The sequence below is a fragment of the Condylura cristata genome, unplaced genomic scaffold (assembly GCF_000260355.1).
Source record: "Condylura cristata isolate star-nosed mole 26May11 unplaced genomic scaffold, ConCri1.0 scaffold00024, whole genome shotgun sequence".
Lineage (NCBI taxonomy): Eukaryota > Metazoa > Chordata > Mammalia > Eulipotyphla > Talpidae > Condylura > Condylura cristata.
Genome location: NW_004567125.1, coordinates 34,434,499 through 34,443,407, shown reverse-complemented (window position 1 = coordinate 34,443,407; position 8,909 = coordinate 34,434,499). Strand labels below are relative to the sequence as shown.

The 8,909-nt window shown below is 56.9% G+C and overlaps 1 protein-coding gene across 1 annotated transcript in view; it reads right to left on the bottom strand.

The window, feature by feature from the left end:
* Positions 1-8,909, bottom strand: part of CACNA1A (calcium channel, voltage-dependent, P/Q type, alpha 1A subunit) — a 209,890-nt gene that overhangs the window by 1,103 nt on the left and 199,878 nt on the right. Inside the window, exons 40-48 of the mRNA XM_012728946.1 lie at positions 6,528-6,635; positions 6,292-6,392; positions 5,093-5,193; positions 4,859-4,997; positions 4,588-4,701; positions 3,155-3,190; positions 1,783-1,969; positions 1,278-1,528; positions 8-496 (exon numbers count right to left, since the gene is read on the bottom strand). Coding sequence (XP_012584400.1) covers positions 8-496; positions 1,278-1,528; positions 1,783-1,969; positions 3,155-3,190; positions 4,588-4,701; positions 4,859-4,997; positions 5,093-5,193; positions 6,292-6,392; positions 6,528-6,635 — 1,526 coding nt within the window. The remainder of the gene's footprint in view (positions 1-7; positions 497-1,277; positions 1,529-1,782; positions 1,970-3,154; positions 3,191-4,587; positions 4,702-4,858; positions 4,998-5,092; positions 5,194-6,291; positions 6,393-6,527; positions 6,636-8,909) is intronic.

The window sequence follows — 8,909 nt, the reverse complement described above, 5'->3', positions numbered from 1 at the left end:
GCCCGGCCCGCGGCTCCTCCCCGCCGCCGCTGCCCGGACCGTCGGCCTCGTCATAGTCGGAGCCCCGGTAGTAAGCGTGGTGCCGGGGACCCGGGGGCCCCTCGGACATGTGCGGGCCAGAGGTCGGCCACCGCGCCCCGCCGTGGCGACAGGCCCTGGGGGACTCGCTCCGGGCTGGGCCTGGGGCCCTCCGCTCCATGCCGGGCGACCGGCTGCTGCCGTGGCCCCCTGCGGGCGGCCGATCTCCAGCCAGAGGCTCGGTCGCAGGGCCCGGGTACCTCCGCGGACCGCTGGGGACTGCCCGGCCAGACCGCGCCGCCGGTTGCTGCTGCTGCTGCTGCGCGGGGCCCGAGCCGCCGGCCTTACGGATCACGGGGGAATAGGACACGTGTGGCCGGGGGGTAGAGGGGGTCTGGGGGAGCTGGCGGCGGCCCCGCCGCGGAGTGCTGGTACCAGATGTTGAGGGGGCTGGGCTTCCACTTACGGAACTACTGCCCTACACGAAAATTGAAACAAAGGAAATCAAAAAAAAAGATACAACAAAATCAACCAGGAGACGGGAGGAGACATGGGGGTGGGGAGAGAGGGCGAAGTTGCGGGGAGGGTGGCGAAGGAAAATCAAAGGAGAACAGGGGGAGGACCAGAAAGAGGAGGAGAGGGAACACAGGACATTTGAATGGAAAAAAAGGAGAAAAGCAACAGCCACAGGGAGGAGGAGGACAAGTAGGAGGGAGAGGGAGGAGGAGGAGAGTGGGAGAGAAGAGGAGGGAGGGGAAGTAAAAAACCAACACAACAAAGTGAAAAGAGAAATGAGAAATGGAGTTTTGTAAGTTTCGGGGTTAAAATAGCAGAAGTTTCAAAATTTACTCACAAGCGTCCAGTGGACAGAAATCATAATTGAAACAAAAAACGGAAGCCGGGTTAAAGGAAAGCGAAAGGCAGCCGGCAGCATGAGTCATAAGGACCCAGCCGGCCAGAAACTCAAATGTGATCCACAACCAAAGAGGAAGCAGCTGCGGGGAGGTGGGGGAGTGGGGAGGGGCAGGAGGAGGCGGCAGGGGGCAGAGGGGCTGGGTGCAGTGGGGAGCCAGAGTGGGGGGGCAGTGTCCACCCCTCCGCCCAGGACCCCATCCTGGTTTGGTGAGCCCTATGGTGGGCAAGGTGGACTGTTAGAGCAGGGAGTAGGGTCTGCCCAGAGTGGCTGCGTGGTGGGGTGGGGGGATTCCCCTCTCCTGGCCCCGGTGGTTTCCACTCAAGGTGCCTCATGCCACACCCACCTGCCGGTGTGTCATGTGCTCTCGGCCCTCACTGGGAGAGCGGGACCAGCGTTGGTCCCGGGCCCTGGCACGGCAGTGGTCTGGCCGCTCCGGGGCATAGCGCTCCTTGTCCGGGGGTGGTGGGTGGTGATGGTGGTGGTGGTGATGGTGCTGCCGATGCTTCCGGTCCTTGGGTCTGCCCCGCTCCTGGTCCCGCTCTTTGGATGGCAGGTCCCCCGACTGGGTGGTCATGCTTAGATCTGTTCCCAAGCCTGAGCCAAGCAGGGTCAGACAGACAGACAGAAGACTGTGAGGGAGGGGTGGGGTGGAGTGTATACATGATATGCCACCAAGCAGGGCCTGGTGAGGGTTTGGGGGGCCTGATTTCTAGACTTGGGGCAGCAGCTTTGGCTTGGCTTGGGTTCTCTGTCTTGTCCTTCATAAGGTCTGTTCCTCTGCGGGGACCCCCATGCTTTTCTCCTCTTCCCTCAGTCCCCTCTTACAGCCTCCAGTCTCTTGGGCCCACCTGTGTCCACATCCGTGTAGCGACCCAGGGAGCGCTCAGAGGCACGGTGGCCACGGTCGCGGCGCCGCTGGTGGTGTCGCTGGTTCTCCTCTGGTGGCACCCTCTCCAGCGAATAGTCATCCAGGCGGCGGGCCTTGGGGCCCAGCACAGAGGCAGAGCGCTTCATGGGGCTGGTGTCTGAGATGGTCTGGGGTGGGGAGGAGGGGACAGGCCAGCAGGCCAGGATCAGTGGCTGGTACCAAGTGGCCCTGGTCTATCCTGTCACACTGGTCATCTATGACCAGAGTGTGACCCTCCAGGGCCTGTGTGCAAATGACCAGGATCCCAGGACTTCCAGTCCTCTCCCAGGCTCATTCTGGTTCTCTACAGGAGGGACTTTCTGATCCAACCCGGTCCGTCCATCCATCCTTCCATCCATCTATCCATCCATCCATCCATCCATCCATCTCCATCCATCCATCTCCATCCATCCATCTCCATCCATCCATCCATCCATCCATCCATCCATCCATCCATCCATCCATCCATCCATCCATCCATCCATCCCAGTACCCATGGCCCTGGGAGTCCAGCTGGGGACAGGCGGGCCACAGAAAGGAAAAGCTCCCCCCACCATCTAGAGTGCAAATCTGGTAAGTCCCGGCAGTGGGCAGCATGGCCCTGTCCTCAGCCCTCCCTGTTTTCCCAGGAGGATGAGAAGCGGCTGCCTTCCGAGGCTGTCAGGCCTCCTGGCTTAGGGCCAGGTGTCTAGCACCCAGCTGGCTTCCTCCTGGGCTTGCTGGTGCAGTGCTTCCTGACTGCCTGAGTCTGGCTCCTGGAGGGAGCCCTTGAGGGCCGCCCTGGCACTTGGGGCCCTGGAGGACCTCTTCTCATCCTTGGCCTGCAGCTGGGAGCTTGCATGTGCTGCATCCCTGGGCACAAGCCTTGGAGAGAGGAGGTCTGTGGTCCTCTCCAGTCAGGAGAGGGGAGGGGAAAGCAGGGCCGGCATCTCTGGGCTGACATCGGCCCCGCTGAGCTTTGGTGGCACTGCTCAAGGCAGGACTGGAGAGTCAGGGGTGTCGGGGAACTGAGTCTGGAGGAAGAGTGAACCTGGTGGAGCTGCAGGTCAGGCTTTTTGGAAGGATGGCCTGGCTTGGGGGCTTTGAAGAGAAGTGGTGTGGGTAGGGAGGGGGTGGGGCAGGTTGCACCCCCACCCTGGGGCAGAACACTTGGGCACACAGAGGACACAACACAAGAGGATGGGGCTCCACAGGGTGGAGGGTGCAAAGTAAGGGTTGGGTCGGAGGACACGAGAGATGACAGGACTCCCACGAGGGGGGGTGGGCAGGAAGAGGGGGCCGGAGCCGAGCTGGGCGGCGGGCGAGGTACATACACTGAGGTTATTCCCACGTGGCCGGCCCCTTCTCCTCTGTCACAGCCCCACGGGATGGTGCACACAGAAAAAACAGAAAGAAGAAAATAAATATAAAAGCCAGGAGGGGGTGTGAGAGGTGGCACATGGAGTTGTCAGGGTCCAGGGAGAGGAACCTGAAGGAGTGGGTGGTTAGAGGGAAAGAGAGGTTAAAGTTCCCTGTGCATGGGTGACCCCAGGCCCAGCGGCCATCTTCCCATGGGCCCAGAGGAGACAGACAAGAGACAGACAGACAGATGGCAGAGGCACGACACTGACAGATGGGACAATGTGGCTTCAGGCGCCTGGACTTGGACTCTGCCTCATGCAACGTGCCCCAGCCCTGGCTCCAGCTGACGCTAGAAGCTTGGGGAAATCGGCCACTGGTTGGGCTCTCCTTGGGTCCAACATGTCCGTTCTGGGATAGGGTGAAGATGAGATCCAGCAGGATAGGGCTAGACAGCTACGTGCATGCTGGGTGCTGCCCTTTCCTTCCCTCCCAAGTCCCCAGTAGCCAGAGGCTAGATCCTTGGGTGACCCTGGACCTGCCAGGCACAGCACAGCCTTCTGCTTCGTGCACACACCACAGCACAGCACGCAGGAAGCCCGTCAGCCAGCCAGCCATGCTGGCCCATCTCGCAGGCTGGGAGGGCAGCCAGCTAGCCATGCTTCAGTTTACTCTGTCCCCATGGGCCAGAGGAAGTGGGGTCATCCTCCCACACCACTGAGTGGGCCCTGCAGCTAGGTAAAGCAGCCACACACAGACACACATCTGGCACACGCGTCTGGCCCTTCCCAGCAGCCCCCACAGAGACCAGACAGGATGAACCCATTTGCCCCCGGGCCCACCCTATGTTTAGCTACCAGCTCCTAAAACCTGTCCAGTTCTCCAGAGCAGACCTGCAGGTGCATGCAGGTATACACATGACACATGTGTGTGTGCCCAGTACATGCACATGCCACTGAGCACACGTGCAGATATGCGTGTGTGCATAAGTGAGTGAGTGCATGTGTATTCTTCATTGCAGCTCTCACCCGGGCCTGACATCACTTTCTCAGTTTTCTCTCATACCCCTCCCCCGGCGAGTGTCCACCATGTTCCCTTCAGAGCAGGAGCAGCACTTGGCAGTGGCCATCCTACCCTGCCCCAGGGGAATCCCTTCTCTGCTTTCCATCAAGGAGTTGCTAAGAGGACCAGGATCTCCAGGTGTTCCAGATGTGGCCAAGAGGAGCAGTAGAGCTGCATGCCGCCACTGGGGGCACAGGCTGCCCCCCACCCCCAGGCTGGGTTCTCGAGGAAGGAGAGGCCCTGGGCTGTGTGGGAAGGGAGGGGACCGATGGCATCATAGTCAGTGGGCCCGGCTCGGACTCCAGGGGCTGAGTCCAGCCCCAGCAGGGTGGGTGAAAGCCCTCACCTGGTTCTCCGCGGGGAGGCGGGGCATGGAGGCGGCCCGGGCCTGGCCTTCCATGGGGAGGTAGTGCTCACTGTCCGAGTAGCCATCTCTGCCCATCTCTTGCATCTCCACAGACTGCGGGGCATATGGCGAGGCCAGTGAGCCCTGGGGCCAGACCCCTGGACCCCATGGTGGCCTGGTATTTGCAGAGCAGTGGGCATGGGGGCCCGAAACCCTCCCTCCTATACTGCCCAGGGCCCAGGAGCTGTAGAGGGGTGGGGGATAGAGGCACCTGAGAGTTGGGCTGGCTGTTGGGTATGTCGGTGGGGGGTCCCCGCTCTGGGCTCCATGTGCCTGTCTTCTGGAACATCTCTTGGGCGCGCTGGGTCACCCAGGACGGACTCTCCTTGAGGCCACTTTCATGAGCCATCCTATGTAGAAGACAGAGCCAGGGTGTTGGTGGGCATGGTCCACACCTGGGACTGGTTTCCCCCCAACCTTGCCTACTGGCCAGAGGGACACTCACAGGCCTCCTCCTGGTTCCAGCTGGGTGGAGGGGAGGGCATTCTGTCCTTCTTGCGTTGGTGAAGGGGGCTCCATGCGCTGGAACATGAGGGGTGTCCGGTTCTGGGGAAGCAGAGAGCAGCATGTATGCAGGATTAGAGGCCAGGTGAGGCAGGTATCTGAGGCTCAGCACTGGCCAAGAGCACAGCTGAATGGGACAGTGGGGTGGCTGGAGAGGGGACCCACAGCCTAGTCCCAGGCAGCGTCCCAGGCATGCTCTTGGCATTTCCTCACCACTCCTAATGTACACTCATTCTCAGATCTGATCAGCCAGTTGGCTGTACTCTTCCTTCCACACGCATGTGAAATGGGATCACTTTTCACCGCTGCACAGTGCCCACACTGGTCCCATGTCCCCATCTCCCACCTGGACCAGCGTATTAGCCTCCTCCCAGGCCTCTGGCCTCCAGGCCTTAGCCCCATAGACACAGCCTGAGGGTGCTGTGTGAGGTCACTCCCTTTCTCTACTGAGGCATTACCAGGCCCCTTGCTTTACTCTCAACAAGTGTCAAATTCCTTTCCACAACCCCAAAGGCCTTCCTTTCATAACCTGCCCCATCACCTACCCACCCCGGCTCCTTCATCGCTCCTCTTGCTAACTCTATTCCACCATAGTGACTTGTTTGCTATTGCCCGAACTCAAACTCATGGTCCAGCCTCAGGGCCTCTGCACTGGCTGTTTGCTGTGCCAGGAAGGCTCCTTCCCCAGGTAGCTGCTCAACCCGCTTCCTCTCCTCAGCCTTCTTTGCTTAGATATCATCTCAGGGAAGTCTCCTTTGACCACAGGATTCAAATTGCATTCCTCTGCCCTCCTCTCCTTTCACAGCACTGTTTCTGCTATGCTATATTCTTTAGTCATCTGTCTTTGTTGGCCAGTCGTCAACTGGAATGTCTGCTCTTTGGGGGCTTTTGGTCTGTTTTGCTGCACCCCCAGAACTGAGAACAGTGCTTAGCACACTTAGGCACCCAATATATGTTGGTAGAACAGGTAAATTAATCCATGCTATGTCTCCTAGACATGGGTCTGCTTTCCAGTGATCTGCAGGGGCCTGGCCATAACACCCTCGCTCTAGTAGCCCCTCACAGTGACAAGGAGGCCACTGTCCCTTAGCCTGCCTGCAGAGGCCTAGGAGGGGAGGACTGTTAGGGCCCGGGTCGCACCTGCTCCTCACGCATGGCCTGCAGCTTCTTGGCTTTGCTCTGCCGGTAGTATTCCATGATCATCATGGCTGCATAGATCTTCCCCACTGTCAGGTCCGTGGCTGGGGGCACAGGGTAAGCTCAGCACAGGCAGGGGCCTCCATCAGGCCCCAGCCTGGGCCCCCATTTACACCAATCCTGCTCTACCCCCTGCCCTGTCCTTATGGGTCAGGGAAGAGGCCAGGCTCTGCTCTTACACTTGTGAGGAGTGACCAGCAGGTCCAATGTCTTCTGGGACAGGTTGGGCCAGATGGCCATCATCTCCTTGCGCAGCTCGGCGTCCATCTGCTGTTTGTCGGCACCTCCTGCAACATGGGCACATGTTGAGAGAGGCCTTGAATGCTGGCCAGCGTGTCAGCCTCAAAGCTGGTGACTCCTGCTGACCCACTACTCTGGAGTGCTGTTTCCCAGTGCTGTGTAGACCTGGTCCAGAGAGGAACGCTTATGGGGCTCTGGTTCAGGGCAGGACTAGGGCACATTCCAGAATCAACCTGGCTTCTATGAACCAACTGTAAATTTAGGTGTTAGTTTACTGCTTCATGCCTCAGTTTCCCATCTGCAATAAATCTGCCTCACTCAAAGTAAGTTAGTTAATTCAGGGTCTTTCCCAGCACTATGAAGCTATCAGTAGCCACTGCAGCATGAGTTTGATCCCCAGCCCCAGAGGTGACTCACACGGTGCAACAGACCTCTCCTCTCTCTCACTGCTCTCTGCAGCAGTGTGTTTCAGTCAGTCTGACTGTTCTGCTCCCCACTCTGTCTCTGGTGAATCCTCTAACCCCCTGCACTTCTGGCCTGTGCCCTACTTCACATATGCATCAATAAATAAATCTTAAAAAAAGTAGTTAATGTATACATAGGCTTAGGACAGTGTCTACCACCAGATTATTACAGCTACTAATGGACTACAGGTAGGTCCTGAGTTGAAGCCCAGGATGTTGACACCCAGAACAATCTTGAAAGGGGTCTTTTCCCTCAACCAAACCTCCCACCCCCATGGATATGACCTTCAGTCACAGTTGACCCCTGGCCTCTCACTCCAGCCATAGTTTATGAAGGCTCTTTCCTGTGACTCCTGGTCCCTCTGCTCAAAGAGGTGTGACTGTGGCCCTTCCTGACCCCTGTGGTTGACTGGGGCCATGTGAGGGTTTCTTGCTAATGAGGTGTCAGTAGAGTGAGGTGCCACTTTGGGATCAGGGTATTTAGTGCCCAGTGTGGAAAAAAATTGAGTTCTCTTTCACTATCATGGTGGCTGGTGAAACTATGGGTGGTGGTTACTTACTCTGGCTTAGTCTAACCTCAGTGACAGATGAACAGAACCCCTTGCCAAGCCAGGAGGACACATAATAGAAGCGGGAGGTGAACCTTTGTCAACTTGATACCGTTTGTTACAGCAGCAATGCTCACCTGTTCTGATATACCAGCCTCCTCTCCACATTTTTTCTTTTATATAGCCCCCAACCCTGGGCACCTGGGCACTGTTCCAAATATTTTCTAGCAGGCATGGAAAGGATGTGGATGTCAGAGCTAGTGTAAGGGCCCTATGGGCCCCTGATGGGTCACATATTAATCCTGTAGTTGGATTGTGGAAATAGGTCCAGGAGTCTGTTCTCACCTCCCCTAAAGGGCATCTTGTGTTGGTCGTGGTGCATCTGCTCAGAGCTCTCAGTGATTTGCCTTCATCTCTTCTGCTCTTCTTTTGTTTAATCTGCTCAAGTTGCACTGGCCTCACTGTTCCTCAGATATGCTAGGCACAGTTCTGCCTCAGGGCCTTTGTACTGGTTGTTTCCTCTGGCAGGATTGTTGTTTTTACAAATATCTACATGATTTCCCCCTCATATTCTTCAGGTTCCTGATCAACCCTTTATGAAAGAAGTCTTCTAGATGGCTCCTTTATCTAAAACAGCACCTCCAGTCTCAACACCTAGGCTTTCTCCTCCTTGGTTTCTCTTCTCTATATTTACCACCTCATGTTGTTCCCTCTGTCAACCACCGGAGCACACACTACACAGACAGGTCTTTTTTGCATGGCTGGTGGCCACTTCGTCTAACCATCCAGAGTGGTGGTTGACTGCTGGGTCTGGACTTGGGTAGGAGGTCAAGACTATTGAGGGAGAACTTTAGATAGAGCTCTTCCTTCCCCTTACATGGGGAAGTAGACCCTCTACTCCAACTGATAACATTTTCTTTCCTCATGGGAAGCAGCTGGAATGAATAGCTGTTTCTGCCATCTATTGTAGCTAAGGGAGGAGCTGGGTCTCTGTGTCTCCTTAGAGGCACAAGAAGAGAAAGAAGGAAATATACCATTTCATGTTAAAAATCACTTTCTTCTTACAGCTGATTTTTTCTACTGTTTCTAGAGAGAAAAGAAGTCATTTGCCACTATGGACTGGATTATGTGCCCCTCCTCGCCAACTCATGTTGAGGCTCGAGACCCCAATGTGACTGCACTAGGAGACAGGGCCCTTCAGAGGTAATTGTAATGATACGAGGTTATACAGTTGGTAGGAAAAGCTGAGGAGAGAGGCCCCAGAAGAAACCAAACTGCCTTGACCTTGTGCTTCAATCTGCAGAATTGT